The sequence below is a fragment of the Dreissena polymorpha genome, chromosome 7 (assembly GCF_020536995.1).
Source record: "Dreissena polymorpha isolate Duluth1 chromosome 7, UMN_Dpol_1.0, whole genome shotgun sequence".
In the NCBI taxonomy this organism is placed as follows: Eukaryota; Metazoa; Mollusca; class Bivalvia; order Myida; family Dreissenidae; genus Dreissena; species Dreissena polymorpha.
Window position 1 is genome coordinate 87,926,660 of NC_068361.1, and position 18,025 is coordinate 87,944,684.

The 18,025-nt window shown below is 34.4% G+C and overlaps 1 protein-coding gene across 1 annotated transcript in view; it reads right to left on the reverse strand.

The window, feature by feature from the left end:
- LOC127839078 (uridine-cytidine kinase 2-like) overlaps window positions 1-18,025 on the reverse strand; it is a 19,884-nt gene continuing 1,859 nt past the window's right edge. Inside the window, exons 2-6 of the mRNA XM_052367269.1 lie at window positions 15,719-15,878; window positions 14,791-14,887; window positions 14,060-14,202; window positions 12,376-12,473; window positions 1-9,276 (exon numbers count right to left, since the gene is read on the reverse strand). Of these exons, the coding sequence (XP_052223229.1) occupies window positions 9,109-9,276; window positions 12,376-12,473; window positions 14,060-14,202; window positions 14,791-14,887; window positions 15,719-15,878 (666 nt within the window). The 3' untranslated portion in view covers window positions 1-9,108. The remainder of the gene's footprint in view (window positions 9,277-12,375; window positions 12,474-14,059; window positions 14,203-14,790; window positions 14,888-15,718; window positions 15,879-18,025) is intronic.

The following is an 18,025-nucleotide window of genomic DNA, read 5'->3' on the forward strand; positions in this document are numbered from 1 at the left end:
TTATTGTGAATCTGGTTTATTTACATTCAACAATCAAGGTGAATGATAAAATCATTGTGCAAACAAAACAAAGCTATTCAATGACTGAAGTACAAAGAAGCATGTCTCAGTCATTATAAATGCACATCAAATACTCCACAACAAACACAAGCAACGCCTGAAAACAGAACGAGTTCAATGGTTTACTATGCATTCAATGGCACTTTTAATGCAACATTCAATATTTCATAAATTCTCAGTTTTGTATCATTGATATGGTCAAAATTACAGGTAGAAATATTAACAAATAAATCATATTGTAATATATCTTAGAATTTGTATTCAGATTGATAGAAATAATCTAAAAATATTGTCTTTCACTGAAAAATCATTGAACAGCTGAACTTAAAATAAAAACAAGAGCTGTCACTATAGGATGACATATGCCCCCTATAAACGCCTTGATAGAAGTTATGAGCTTTTTTCGAAACCTAAACGCAGATTTCGAAACCTAAACGCGGACCCTAAGTTCAAGGTCAAGGTCACAGGGGTCAAAATTTGTGTGTGTATGGAAAGGCCTTGTCCATATACACATGCATACCAAATATGAAGTTTATATCTCAAGGGACATAGAAGTAATGAGCATTTTTCGAAACCTAAATGCAAAGTGTGACGAACAGACGGACGGACAGTGCGATCACTATATGCCCTCCTTTGGGGGCATAAAAATTGAACATTCCTAAATTGTAGCACAGGTGCAACAATTTTAACTCAATGAGATATTTTTAAGATATTTTAAAAATAAAGTTCCCTTTTTTTTAAATGTTCCTTAAAGCTACATAGAGTTGCATTTTTGTCTTGACGACTTTTTCCACTTTTATTGTAGTTGTTGTTTAAAGGAAGACTTTTCTTGACGAAAGTCCAGTTTAGGCAGAAAGTGTCCTCCTTGATTAGTGTATTGCACATGCTAATCTGGGACAACACTTTACGCACATGCATTTAACCCCATTTTCTAAGAGCGTGACTAATATTTGGATCTTGATGATTTTTATGACACAGCAAGTGTTTATGTGTGATGTCATACATGTGTTCAACATGCGCTTCAAGCTGGTGTTAAATACATGGCTCATTTAACGATCAACATGCCGGCAGTCGACTTAATGCACACCAAAGGTTTATGATAACATTTTTTTTTTTAAATATCAGTAAGTCGTTTGAAAATAATCACGTGCAAAAGAAAATCACACGCGGGGGCTTTTTCCTCGACTTTGTTAAGCTGCCTTTAGCCACTCAATTTGTGCAAAAAATTAGTCACAAGTTTTCCAAAATTGTGAACATTTGAGTCACAAAAATTTGTGTATACCAACCAAGTGCTCAGAATGAAAAAATGTCCAGTTTCCAAACAAGAACATTGAAACCCGTACATGGCCCAGAAGTGTCAGAGCATCAATGGATGAATGATTTCAATGCAACAATACAGAAAAATGGTCCAAAACAACAACATATGAAATTTCAATTTATACCTTGCACTGTTTTTGAGAAATAACAATCTCAAGTGTTGCATAAGAAGTGCTATAGAGTGTAACTGACCGTGTCTAAAAGAACGCATTAAAATAACCTAATTAAAACATGATTGTATCAAGAAAAAACTTACAAATACAATCAACTTTATACAAACAATGAATCTCTGCTTATTGCATCAACAGTGGAGCACATAATCTGGTATGCTTATAGAATGCTTTGCAAAATCATTCTTTTGAAATCTTACACATAAAAATATTTTAAAATAATTTTACACAATATTTTATTTATGGGAATCAAACCTTTTTTACTTGTTTGAAGTACAACACATGAAACAAAGACAGCAAGAGCTTCCCCTAGATGTTGACCTTGTAGATGTTGACCTTGTAGCAACAATGATCTTGACCTTAGAAACCGAAAATGCAACCCCTGCTTGATAAGCATGTAAGCTTCATGCACGCAATATTTCCTAGAAATATCGCCAATCTTACTGTTTTAAAAGAAACCCTTAACCTATTTTAACAACAGTGACTGACCCACCTGCCCCATATGCTGGGTTTCAATCAAGCATGCTTTACCCCCCAAAGTTTAATCCCAGGTTAATGCAATTCAAAAGGGCTTATGTAATTATAAAGAGGGGCTAAAAAAGTTGTCACATTTACAGGTCTTGGACAGTGAATGTTAATAGACCTTTCTTACAAGATTAAAGTTTTAAAGGCTTCCTTTCCAACCCTTAGATGCTGATGAGCAGCAAACAGCATAAAACCTGAACAGACTGCGACTTACTGGCAGGCTGTTCTGGTTTTATGCTGTTTGCACATAGCCATTTTCACTTTGCTACCGAGTGGGAAAGGGTTAATATCTGTAATAGATATACACATGTGTAGTATTTGCAAGCAACTGTTAATCTTAATTTCTAAGTATAACAAGAGCACCGCATAACGGGTGCTACGCTCGGCTGCGATAGCTTGTCAGAATTTTTTTTTAGAGGTGACAGTGACCTTTGACCTAGTGACCCAAAAATGGGTGTGGCGTGTAGAACTCATCAATGTGCATCTACATATGAAGTTTCAAAGTTGTAGGTGGAAGCACTTTGATTTTAGAGCCTATGTTAAAGTTTTATATTAGAGGTCACAGTGACCTTTGACCTAGTGATCCAAAAATGGGTGTGGCGTGTAGAACTCATCAAGGTGCATCTAAATATGAAGTTTCAAAGTTGTAGGTGGAAGGACTTTGACTTTAGAGCCTATGTTAAAGTTTTATATCAGAGGTCACAGTGACCTTTTCCTTTGACCTAGTGTCCCAAAAATGGATGTGGCGTGTATAACTCAACAAGGTGCATCTACATATGAAGTTTCAAAGTTGTAGGTGGAAGCACTTTGATTTTAGAGCCAATGTTAAGGTTTTAGCACGATGCCTACGGGGACGGCTGACGGAGGACGACGAGCTGGCTATGACAATACCTCGGGTTTTCTAAAAAAAAACAGCCGATCTAAGAATGAGCACAATTATTTGCACATCAGAGTTATGAAACTTGGTCAGTGACATCACACAAAGACCCTGACCATGTGTTAAGTTTGAACTTAATACCTGCAGAAGGAACAGTGATATTGAGTGGTTGCACATATACCTAAACAACAGTACTCAAGACATGCCAACATTTGGGAGTCATATTGAACAAACTATTTGGTAAAGAGTTCATCTTAAAATAAAGTTTGAAGTAATTGGAAATTGTCAAAGCATGTTCTCCTACCCACCATAATGTTTGGGATATGATTCTCCTCATCTAAATATTAGTACAAATTAAATCCCCTTTTTACATGAATTCATATAATTTTTATATTATTATCTTCAAAGAACAACAAACAACTGGAAATATCGGCCTGATTAAACTGCATATTAATGATGAAAAATGGTATTTTTTTTACAAGAAATGCATAAGCTGAATGAATATTATTGTAAACTCAGTTTATTAATTTATTTTCTAGCCCATATGCTCAAATATAAATGCAAAATGACTCGATTAAATTGAACAAATATTTTTTTATAAACATCTTATTTAAACAACTTTAACATTCATTAGCATTCTTATGCACTTAATGAAAATAGACTACACACAGTTTTCTACTTTCAGTTTCAATATGAAAGTCTATAATTTGATGAGAGCTGTTAGATAACTGTTATTGCTTTGCTTTGTAGCAAACAACAAAGCCTATTAGAAAAGCACATTGTTTTACCATGTTCCTAAACATTTTATGCAAAAATAACAACTATATTATAATTTATACAACAATATTTGTGTCTTTGTGAAAAATGAAACAAGAGGGCCTGAAAGGCCCAAAGTCGCTCACCTGAGTTAACAAGATATTATTAGGACAAATCTTCTGACCAAGTTTCATGAAGATCGGACGGTAAATGTGGCCTCTAGAGTGTTAACAAGATTTTACTATGGCCATACAAGAAAAAATGCCGCGCCCCTTGGAAGCTATGTTTTTCAAGCAAACATAATTATTTTCGAACTCATCCAAGATATCATTGAGACCAATCTTCTGACCAAATTTCATGAAGATTAAACAATAAATGTGGCCCCTAGAGTGTTAACAAGGTTTTACTAAAGCCATATACAGCCATATAAGGAAAAATGCCCCGCCCCTGGTGGCCATGTTTTTAAAGCAACCAAAACCATTTTCGAACTCATCCAAGATATAATTGGCACAAATCTTCTGACCAAGTTTCATGATGATCGGAAAATAAATGTGACCTCTAGAGTGTTAACAAGGTTTTACTATAGCCATATAAGGATAAATGCCCCGCCCCTGTGGTGGCCATGTTTTTCAACCAACTGGCATCATTTTTGTACTCGTCCAAGATATTATTGAGATGAATCTTCTGACCGAGTTTCATGAAGATCGGACTATAAATGTGGCCTCCAGAGTGTTAACAAGATTTTACTATAGCCATATTACTTTATATAAGGAAAAATGCCCCGCCTCTTGGCAGCCATGTTTTTCAGGAAAACGTAACCATTGTCGAACTCATCCAAGTTATCAATAAGACAAATCTTCTGACCATATTTCATGAAGATTGGACAGTAAATGTGGCCTCTAGAGTGTTAACAAGGTTTTACTATAGCCATATAAGGAAAAATGCCCTGCCCCCTGGCGGCCATGTTTTTCAACCAAAGGGCATCATTTTTTAAACTCTTCCACGATATTATTGGGATGAATCTTCTGACCAAGTTTCATGAAGATTGGACAATAAATGTGGCCTCTAGAGTGTTAACAAGATTTTACTATAGCCATGTATACATGTAGCCATAAAAGGAAAAATGCCCAGCCCCTTGGCAGCCATGTTTTTCAAGCAAAAGTTACCATTTTCAAACTCATTGAAGATATCATTGGGACAAATCTTCTGACCAAGTTTCATGAAGATCGGAAAATAAATGTGGCCTCTAAAGTGTTAACAAGGTTTTACTATAGCCATATAAGGAAAATGCCCCGCCCCCTGGCGGCCATGTTTCTCAACCAACCGGCATCAGTTTTGAACTCTTCCAAGATATTATTGGGATGATTCTTCTGACCAAGTGTCATGAAGATTGGCCAATTAATGTGGCCTCTAGAGTGTTAACAAGATTTTACTATAGCCATTTATAGCCATATAAGGAAAAATGCCCCGCACCCTGGCGGCCATGGTTTTTCACCGATCTAAACCATTTTCGAACTCATCCCAGATACCAATGAAACCAATGTTTTGACCAAGTTTCATGATGATTGAGCAAAAATTGTGACTTCTATAGCGTTCACAAGGTTTCTCTATAGCCATATAAGGAATACTGCCCCGCCCCCTGAAGGCCATGTTTTTCAACGGACCAGAACCATTTTTTAAGGTAGCGCACCTCTAATGGGCACATATCCAAATATAATTTAATTAATTATTTTCCTAATCAGCATCATTTCACTGAACTACATGCAAATTTGTAGGTAGGCTTTCCATGCTTTTAAAAAAAATATACCGATTTTTTCAAAACCACCCTCACTCTCGGCTTTTGTCCAATTTATTTTCACCCCTGGGGTATATAAAAGTTCCATAATTCATTCAAATTTCCAAATATGGGCATGCAGTTGGTGAGTACAGATGCAGTTAAGGTGTTTAAAGTTTAAACAAGATGAAATAAGTATTATTTTACAGACATTTATTTTTTACAAATTTTAATCTATGGAATAGCGCCATGAAATGTAAGTGATTTCAGCCAAGTAAAAATTGGGTCGGTTAAAAACAAAGTGTCATAAAATTCAAAATAGTATCATTTAAGTTATATTTTAAACTTAGTTTTTATAGAAACACTATAAACAGCAAAAATACCAAAACATAGACAGATTTACCGTTTACTTTTTTTAAATAAAAATAAAAATGCAACATGCATCATTCGTATTTTCAGCAGTAAATTAATCAATTCAGCCAAAACGTTGTTTTAATTTTAAAATTGAAGGATGTGCATACAATTTTCAACATATTTAACAATAAACATAGCTTATGTGCTATATTAAATCAAATTACATTAGAAAAGAAATAAAACGCGTCGCAAAAAGTATGCGATGTCGGCAGGAATCGAACCTGCGCGGGAAGATCCCAAAGATTTCTAGTCCATCGCCTTAACCACTCGGCCATGAGAACTGCACATCAGGGCAACTTTAAATTAGATATCCATAAGTAAACAGGTAAAAAGGCTCGCTCGATCTTTGAAGAAATCGCGAAATCGTATTTTTCAGATGATAATTGAATCAAAGTCAATATTTATAGTGAAAATAATGTATTCTAAATGAATAAGTTAAACATATATCAAAATTCGAAGTTTGAAAAAAATAAAATGCATCTCTCGGAAATAAGTGATCATTGAAGATCGGCAATGATCGTAAAATAAATCGCGGGAAATCATTAGAGATGCACTACCTTAACTCAACCAACATATCATTTATACAAACATTTTAACAAAGTTACATTAAGATTGGGCATCAAATGTGACTTCTACAGTGTTCACAAGATTTTTATTTTTTTTGACCTAGTGACCTAGTTTTTGACCCGGCATGACCCAGTTTCGAACTCAGTCGAGGTATCAATCGGACAAATGTTCTGACCAAGTTTCATGCATATCGGACAATAAATGTGGCCTCTAGAGTGTTCACAAGGCAAAATGTTGACGACGCACGACGGACAAAAGGCGATCACAAAAGCTCACCATGAACGAGCTAAAAAAAAGAGTGTTATAGTATCTTCCATCAACATGAACACATGGTCACACAAAAAAGGTAAACACAATATACATGTATTTATATTAACAGAATTATATGTAAATGCTTTATACAATACTTATTGATGGAATACACACACAAAACAAAAAGTAATTAATGTCAAATTATTGAAAGTTGAAGTATAGAATTATGGAATACATCAAATACAAATGAAGCTCAAAAGACAAGAATTGTTAAATAATACAAAACAGTTAAAGCAGTTAAAGTTCAAGTTGAGCCTTACTCTGTAAAAAAGGGGGCTTAATGCGTGTGCGTAAAGTGTCGTCCCAGATTAGCCTGTGCAGTCCGCACAGACTAATCAGGAACGACTCTTTCCGCTTTTATTGCATCTTTTTTAAAAAGAAAAACCCTTCGTGAGGAAAATTTAGTCTAGGCGCAAATTGTTGTCCCTGATTAGCCTGTGCGGACTGCACAGACTAATCTGAGATGACACTACTCAAATGCTGTAACCCTTTAAGCGCTAGAACCGAATTTTAAAGGCCTTTGCAAACAGTTTGGATCCAGATGAGACGCCACAGAACGTGGCCTCTCATCAGGATCCAAACTGTTTGCTATTCTGATAGTATTCTTTGAAAAAAAATCGAAGAAAATGCTAATTTTAGAAATTCAGCAGAAGACATTTTAGCAGACGACAAATTTCCAAGCATGCAAAGGGTTAAAGGTGTCATTTCCAACCCTTAGATGCTAATGAGCAGCAAACAGCATACGATCTTTACAGACTGCCAGTTTATGCTGGTTGCAAAAGCAATGTTCACTTTACTTTTTATGGGGGAAAGGTTTAATTATTGAAGTAATTTTGTAGTAGATTAATGAAAGAAACATGATAACAAGGCTTGTAATTTTTTAGCTGCATCATTCAAAAATTGGACCTTATATAAAAGTGTGACTATGGCAATTGAAGTTGGGGCACGGGTCTTAAACATGTCACACAGTCTTGATATTGTGAACATTTTGTAAAGATATTTTAAATTTGCATGATCAGTGAAATTACAGTCTGGAAATGCTGTATTATGCCTTATTTTGACTTGACAACTCAATGTGATTTTGACCTTTGAACTCTGAATGAAACAGGTCTTACATGCAGTGCCCCAGATAAGCTGCATATCTGCGTCTTTCACCCTATTAAAATGTTTAAAAACGCAAAGAAATACAATATCATGCGTATTTAAAACGCAACCAATTTGACTTTTACGCAAATTCGTCAAATTTGATGCGTACGATACAATAGCTTCGATCGAAAATGCTTTGCTCATTTTCGGTATTTTCTCTTTGAAATTATAATCGTAACTCACGCGGCTACGCTTTCATTCAGAAGCGCCTGGATGACGGAGCAGGAAAACAGTAAAAGTTATTCAAACGCTCGAGGGACTGGAAATCATAGTTGAAAAAAGCGTCTGACCAAATTATTTTCGACGACATACATGCGTTTTCAAACTGACTTAATCCGTCACTTATTGCGCATGTATTTGTAAAGCATCTGTACTTTCAGTTTCTATTACGATTCGAAATAAAAATGTTTAAGAGAGGTCAAAAGACGTCCATGATAATTGCAGCAAAATATCAGTCGATCGCAAACTGTTCCATAATGAAAGATGTTATGAAATATCGGTTTTTCAAAGTTAATTATGATAGTTTTCAGAATTATTGAATCAATACAAGTGTGCAGATTAAACAGAAGTAAAGCAGCAATGATTTTAAGGCATGCATTTTTATAACTCATTTCACATTATTTCAAGAATCAAATCACCCTATTTTTGTAAATCAATGGGTGAAAACTCTTTATCCAAAATAATTATTTGGGGCACTGTACATGTGACACGCTATCTCCACATGGTGAACAAAGGTGGTTTGTAAAATTGCATCATGACTGATAAAGTAACAATCCGGATAAGTTTTGACGGACAGACTAAGGTATGCACACAATACATGGAACCCCCATTAACGGCTATTTAGAGCCAGTGGACTTAACAAAGAAGTGTTTGGCTATTTCATAATGTCACCAGTACACCAATAGTCTAATCTTCAATGTTTTCATTTGTCAGGACTGACTATAGCAAAATGCTTTGCAAACATTAATAAATTAATTAATTTTATTAATATTGGATATATTTAACTGTTCTAAGATATTCACAAAATAACAATTATGTTTTTATGATTATATTGAACAAACAGCTGCCTTAGGGAAAAAAAGCAAAATAACAAAAAAATACAATTTTTTTTATACATTTATCAGGACTAGCCTGTATAAATTGCATCTGTATGTTTTACAAACAAAAACAAGGACAAAAACACCGCCCCTCTAATGTGGACGGCTAGCAAATGACCCAGAATCAGAATGATGACGCAATCGTCTTGTGGTGTCCCGGTTAGACGGCCTCAGCAGCTCTTGTATGTGTTGAACAATCAGATCAATGGCTACTGTATTGTCTGCTCCACGAGGTATGATCACATCCGCATACTTCTTTGTCTGAAACATGGAAATGGCGTGGTAAAACGACTACATGGTATAATCACTACATGGTATAATGACTGCACAGTATAATGACTACCTGGTATAATGACTATGATGTATGATGACTACCTGGTATAATGACTACTAGTACATGGTATAATGACTACATGGAATAATGACTACTCGGTATAATGACTACATGGTATAATGACTACACTGTATAATGACTACACTGTATAATGACTACATGGTATAATGACTATACTGTATAATGACTACATGGTATGACTAAATGGTATAATGACTACATGGTATAATGACTACACGGTATAATGACTACATGGTATAATGACTACAAGGTATAATGATTACACAGTATAATGACTACATGCTATAATGACTACACAGAATAATGCCTGCACGGTATAATGACTACATGGTATAATCTAATGACTACATGGAATAATGCCTATACGGTATAATGCCTACACGGTATAATGACTACATGGTATCATGACTACACAGTATAATGACTACACAGTATGATGACTACACAGTATAATGACTACACTGTATAATGACTACATGGTATAATGACTACATGGAATAATGACTACTCTGTATAATGAATACATGGTATAACAAGGGACAAAATTGTCACAAAACCAGGTTTTCATTGTGAAAAAAAATCTGATAAAGGGAGACAACTCAAACTGAACTTTTGAAATGAACAAACAAAATTAACCCATTTTGTAAGTTTGTTTTAAAATAAATCTATTTTTAGTCGTGGCGACCTTGACATTGGAGATATTGACGTGATTCTTTCGTGCGACACATCGTCCCATGATGGTGAACAAATGTGCCAAATGATTTTAAAATCTCATAATGAATGACATAGTTATAGCCCAGACAAGCTCATTAATGGCTATTTTTTACCTTTGAACACAAAGTGTGACCTTGACCTTGGAGATATTGACGTAATTTTTTCGCGCGACACACCTTCTAATGATGGTTAACAAATGTGCCAAATGATTTTAAAATCTCACAATGAACGACAAAGTTATGGCCCGGACAAGCTTGTTCCACCCGCCCGCCAGCCCGCCAGCCAGTCAGCCAGCCAGCCCGCCCGCATTCAACAATTTAATAATAACCAGTTTTTTCCTTCAGAACACCTGGTTAATGACTACTCAGTATAATGACAACATGGTATAATGACTACATTGTATAATGACTACATGATATAATGACTACATGGAATAATGACCACTCGGTATAATGACTACATGGTATAATGACTACATGGTATAATGACTACATGGTATAATGACTACACTGTATAATGACTACACTGTATAATGACTACATGGTATAATGACTACACTGTATAATGACTACACTGTATAATGACTACATGGTATAATGACTACACTGTATAATGACTACATGGTATAATGACTACATGGTATAATGACTACTCAGTATAATGACTACATGGTATAATGACTACACTGTATAATGACAACATGGTATAATGACTACACTGTAAAGTCTACATGGTATAATGACTACACTGCATAATGACTACATGGTATAATGACTACATGGAATAATGACTACATGGTATAATGACTACTCGTTATAATGACTACATGGTTTAATGACTACACGGTATAATGACTACATGGTATAATGACTACTCGGTATAATGACTACATGGTATAATGACTACATGGAATAATGACTACTCGGTATAATGACTACATGGTATAATGACTACATGGTATAATGACTACATGGAATAATGACTACTCGGTATAATGACTACTCAGTATAATGACTACATGGTATAATGACTACATGGTATAATGACTACATGGTATAATGACTACATGGTATAATGACTACATGGAATAATGACTACTCGGTATAATGACTACTCGGTATAATGACAACATGGTATAATGACTACATGGTATAATGACTACATGGTATAATGACTACACAGTATAATGACTAGGCTGTAATATGACTACAAGTCATTAGAATTACTGAGGCAATATGTAAATTTACAAAATGAACAGAGCTTATACCGAGGTTTGATATTAAATACGGTAAGTATAACTTGCTTCAATAAAAAAATAAGAGTGTGAATTTTTCAGACTTAGAAATATCTGCTCTTTTATTTTTCTTCTCATTTAATTGATCTTCCTACCCTTTTCCCCTACATATTTTCTCATCCTTGAATTATATAACTAATGATAAACAAATTTATAATGCATTTAACTTACATGCTTACAACTTCTTTGACAAATAAGTCAATTCATTTTGGAATGTTGTTTGTAAAAACAATTAGTATTTCGGCCTTTCTGCAGGCTGGGTATTGATTGCAGTTAAAATGACAGTTAAAGTGACAGGCCATACTCAAGTGTTAATGGCTAACAACATAATACACACGTGTGGTCGTTGATGCAATTAACTGATCAATTACCTACAGCACAGTATCGGGAGCAGCCGTGCGAAGCGGGACGGTGAAGAAAAACTTTCTCACCTTTTCCGGCACAGGGACAGTTATTCGCACTTCGAGATAAACCACAGTAAATACATGTAAAATAGGGACTCGGGACAAATTTTTATATCGAGATAGCGAATTTTTCGAAATGGCGAAAATCGAGATATGCGATATTTATTAACATAGATAAAGAAGGAAAAAAGTTGGGAGATTGAGCTTACCTCGACATATCGAGAAAATCGAGATATCCGATGTCGGGATAACAAGAGTAGACTGTATTCACTTTATTGCCTTACATTGGACTATGTCGGGTGTGTAAAATGATGAGGTATGTAACTACTTGTGTAAGATTCTATATTAATAAAATATTAACCATTAGAAACGTACTTTGACGCATTTGTAGTACCTTAGAAAGTAATTAAAGACCTTTCTTACTAGATTCAAGTTTTAAAGATCTCCATTTCCAACCCTAAGATACTGATGAGCAGCAAACAGCATAAAACCTGAACAGTGACTCACAGTCTGTTCTGGTTTTATGCTGTTTGCACATAGCCATTTTTACTTTGCCCTCTGAGTGGGAAAGGTTAAACTGTTAAGTCCCTTACTGGAAGACAAAACTCTTCAAATGCAGGCTTCACGTGGCTCGTGTACATGTTCAGTATCTGGTCCAGATCTCGTCCTCGTTCCTTCGTGTCACGCAGAACTGAAAATAAATGTGCAACACTCTGGGAAAACTGGGGTTAATTCATGTGCATAAAGTGTCGTCCCAGATAAGCCTGTGCAGTTAGCACAGGCTAATCAGGGACAGCGCTTTCCACAGAAACTGGATTTTTGCTTAGAAGAGACTTTCTTTAGACAAAAAGAACCGTAAAAGCAGAAAGTGTCCTCTATGATTATTCTAGGACAAAACTAAACACACATGCATTAAGCCCCGTTTTCAAAGAGTGTGGCTCAAATACTTGTATTTAGGTCGCCGTGGTGTAATGGATATGGTGTCCGCCTAACGACCGGGAGATCACAGGTTCGATCCCCACTGTGGGAGCTTTCTTTAGATCTCCCCCAAAGACACTAAGTACTGGTTCTAGGCCCAGGAATCGGACTCGAGAGCGTTTAAATAAGCCTTAGGCTTTCGATGCAATCGAGCTTAAATAAATATGTTTAAACTAAATACTTGTATTCATTGAAAGTAGATTTCACAAGGAAGAATAGATGAAGATATCATGCATTTAGATGTTAAGAAAATCGTTATACAGGTACCATCAGAGCATGTAAAAGAATTGATGAATTACTACCAATTCCTCATGTCATAATTGAGTAGCAATTTATAATAACTTTTAGTCATATTATAGAAAAATTGTTATATGAAACTCATGGGCCATAACTTCTTCAGTCACAGATCCACAACTTCATATCATAACAATTTATACATCATTTTGTCTTTACACACTGACAAATGTCTACATAATTATATATACCTATAAATGATTGCCTCTATGTCTCATCTGATATTACAATTTAAATCACCTTGTTTTTTTCTATTCACACATGAAAATGTCTTGTGTTTTTTTCTTTGATATTCCTTAAATGTTTTTTCAACACACACGCCTTAGATAGCAAACTTTTAGATGTGTTGCATATGGTCTACTAAATGTAATAAGTCATGTAACTGACATTTTTATACATGTTTTCTTTCTCCCATTTTTGTGTTTATTAAGGTGACATACATCAACAGTTGTACAAATATTAAGTCAACATTTTTGGTAAAAATAATGTTTTTACCAAACTTTTAAAATTGATATTACGAACACATGTCATTTTCTGAATGTAAAAAGTAACGTAACTGACATTTTGGTTAAATTTTCAGGAGAAGCAAAAAACTGTTTTATTAAAATAATAAACATTTTTTCGTTTTAAAATTTTCTGATCAGTATCATAATAACACTTGAAAAACAAAACAAAACTCCAAATTGGTGTGTCTTTTTTAAAACAATACAAAATTAAGAAATGATCAGTTACCATAATTTCAACACTGAAATATTTTGAATGCAAAAAATCTCGTAAGTTTTTTCACAATTTCAGAAAATGTCAGCAAAATATGCATTCTTGAACAATTCACAAAAAGTCAGTTACCCTAGTTATTACATTCAGTAGACGATAAGTCATTTTTTGCTCATGTCTGAGTACATTACATTCTTATGTTATTAATCATAGTTGTACATGTATATGGATTTGTTTGCAGTCTTGAAATAAAATGTGTACAAAAAAAATAAATAAAATGTCTATACAAACCTCTGCGACTAAGCCTTGTATCTGGATCTGTGTCAACAAACAGTTTCATGTGAAACATGTCCCTGAGTTCTGGGAAGTAGAAAACGAGAATTCCCTCAAAGAGTACAACATCTGCAGGATACACTTTCTGTTTGCTGGGCAGCCTGCAAAATGTGTGGGGATATTTTTTGTCAAATTAATCACAAATATACAATAAAGTTGATAATAACTACCCTTAGTATTTTGACACATACAAAATTTAAATATGCCCTGTTAACTTAAAAACGATGGAGAAATGCTTTAAATCACACATTCATAAGGTGAAAATAATTACCCCAAGTCATTTGCAAATTAAATATGCCCAGTAAACTTGGAATTCTTTGAAATTTGATACTTTGTACACTACTTTATGTTTGTTAACAACAATTTTAATTGACACAGTCACTAAACCCCCTTAAGAGATTTGACTTTTTTCTATTTTGTCCACAAACCATATTCATATAGAGCATCCAATACTGTAGACAACTGCACAGTAAGCACTGATCAACTAAATAGCGTTACAAACTGAAAGTAGGGATTTAACTTTAAAAGTGAAATTAAAGGTTATTACATTTTTTTTAAAGTTAACTTTAAACTTTTATTGGCACATGAAAAGTAGTTACTGTTGTGCAGAATTTGAAATCTTACCTTACAAGGTAAGTAAGTTTTAAACATGTATAGAAGTTAATGTTGTGGGGAATTTGAAATCCTACCTGGCGTTTAAAATATAGTCATAGTTGGGGATTTCAACTGTTTTGCCTTCAGCGACAAGTGTCATTGTTTGGATCATCTGTTGTAAGTCAAATGCAGCTGAAATGAAATATTTCTACTATTTCTAACACCATTAATGTATTTATATTACAAGATTCTTTTCCCTCATAATGTAAATGGACTCTGGTGCCCTTTTATTTGTGATATTTAAGCATTATTTTTAATTGTTCATTATTGTTTCAGTCATAACGATCATATAAATTATGATATACGATTAGCCAGTTTACCTCAAATTTAATTATGAAATACTCAGATCATTTGTAAATCCTGCAATATTGTTTATTAGTAAGCTGTTTGTAACAGAGAGATTTCTGTTTTTATATATATTTTTCTTTGAATTACAAGACAATCCTTCTGATTTGAGAATGACAGTCTGTGTATAAAATAATTTATGATCATCCCCTGACTAATAACGTCACTAAGTGAGGTCGACCTGGCACAGTGGTTATGCTGTCGACCTAGCGACCAGGATGTCACATATTTGATCACCACTGTGGGAGCATTATTTCGATCTCCCCCAATGATTCCAAGTACTGGTTCTAACCTTCCAAGTACTGGTTCTACCTGTAAAATGACTCAAGAGCTTTTCAATAAGTCTAAAGTTTTGGATGTAATTCAGCTTAACGTATTTATGCCTAGCGTCTAGAAAAAAGGCCTTGGCAAACAGCGTAGACCCAGATGAGATGCCGCATGATGCGGCGTCTCATCAGGGTCTGCGCTGTTTGCTTAAAGGATTTTCTGTAAGAAATATTTCAAATATTGAAATAAATATACTAGACAAACCTAATTTTGGAAATAAATTGATCCAATTTAGAAGGATGGGAGAGTCCACTAGGCATAAATGGGTTAAATAAGTAGGTTTAAACTTACAAGGGTGATCAAAGTTGAAGGTGCCCGCAGCAGCCATTTCTTTCTCCTCTGCATTGAGTTCTCGGTAGAACGAATCTTGACTGACGATGACAACTTGTCGCTGTCTTGTCTCAACCTCTGATTGGCCAAGCAGCTGCGTGATCTTAGAACATACCGTAGACTGCAACAAAACATTGACTGTTGTGATCTTAGAACAGACTGTAGACTGCACCAAAAAATTCACTGTTGTAGCCATTCCACAGGTTTTGTTTCAATTTAATTTCAAACAACATAAATGGTTAAAATATTTAAGCGCATCTGGGTATATACATTTTTGTTTCTCACCATTTTGGGAATGGGGCCGGGTCCTTTTGAATTGAGAAATATGGCGTTCTTTTGACTTTATGTGGGAAATTAATATTGTTGATTTTATGCTTTCAAATACTATGATAATAAAAGTGATTTCAAGATTATATTTTCTAACGTTCATCTTATAGGGCTGGACTTAATTTACATGTTTAGACTTATATTCTTTTTTTGGAAACCTTAATTTGGGAATTCTTAGGTCCCATTTGGGAAAAATATATACTTTTTTCTATTGGGAATGGGGCAAAATACCGGACCCAAATTTTAACGACAAAAAAACACTGATATAAAATGCAAGTTGCGGGGCAACTGCCAACAACATTGATCTGAATAATTTGCCCAATAACAATCATGAAACTATGAATGTTTTAATCAAGCAACAAATCAGTAAATGAAACAATAGGGGTTGAAAACTGCACAATCTCCAGAATGGCTAGTTCAAATTACTGAAAAATTACACTGTAATTTGCAAGAACCCCAGCACTTGTGAATTTCAAATACAAATAAACATTAAATGGCCTATGGAAACAACTGCTAAATTACTGCTTTCAACATATGAGATGTGAAATGCAAAACTTTGCCTCAGGAGATATTTGGTGTTATGTACTCTGAATAGAAGTCATATTGTCTGCTAATGTGACCTCCTGATTTAACCCTTTGCATTCTGGGTAATTTGTCTTCTGCTAAAATGTCGTCTGCTGAATTTCTAAAATTAGCATTTTCTTCGATTTTTTCCAAAGAATACTATCAGAATAGCAAACAGTTTGGATCCTGATGAGACGCCATGTTCTGTGGCGTCTCATCTGGATCCAAACTGTTTGCAAAGGCCTTTAAAATCCGGTTCCAGCACTTAAAGGGTTAATAACAGACAAGGTAACATAAAGGGGCCTTTTCACGTTTTGGTAAATTGACAAAATTGAAAAAAGTTGATCGCAAATTTTTGTTTTAGTTAGGATATTTGTGAGGAAACCGTAATACTCAACATTTACCATGCTCTAAAATAGCCATTATAGGCATCTTTTGACGATTTAAAAACCTGAAAATTATAAAGTGTTGCAACGCGAAACGATCAAATAATTTGGAGAGTTCTGTTGTTGTCGTTATATTTTGTGAAACTACCAGAATTACTTATATAAAGTATAAAAAACATCGTTCATTGTGTGAAGACGGATGGCCTAGTGGTCTAAATGGTAGACCTTTACTCCAGGACTCCAGGAGTCAATAGTTTGAGCCCTGCTGTGGGTTACTTTTTTTTCTTTTTTTAATTTTATTTTCAATATTTTACTGGAGCTTTTTAGTTACAATGCTTACATTTATTAATATAAAGCATTTAATGACAAACTTCATAAAACGCCAAAATCTGTGACAAGGCTCCTTTGAGCCTATGCTTGAGCTATGCAGGCTGAAAATGGCTCAGGTTTTCCTGGCCATTTTGGAAAAAAAATTGTGATTGGATTTTTTTCGCGCAAAAAGTTCAATGATTTGTGAGTAATTTAATATCACTCTATATAATATTTCAAATTAGAAGATCACAATAATTGGTTACATACTTATTAAATGTAATTGAAAGATAAGAAACATTTGTGGAAAAAAAATATTTATAGGGGTAAAATTGGGATTTTTTTTCCAGTTTGGATTTTTTTGACTATATATTTTGCTTAAGCAATGAGTCCTTTTAATGTCCAGAGATTTTTTCCTTCTTTATAAAGTACCGGAAAACGGCACTTTCCCAATTAGGAAAAAACTACACATTTTCTAATTGCTGTCAAAAAATTCCCAATAAAAGGTTTCTAAAAAAAAATAAAAAAATTTAGTTTTTAATAAATAAAATGCATTATATATAGTTGGACAACTCTTAGTAAGTAAATTACATGCCAATCCAGACACATTCATTCCATATATTGCATTTTATGATTTCAATTTGCCTGAGGCTACATTATGGTGTGCCCCATCATTCTTACC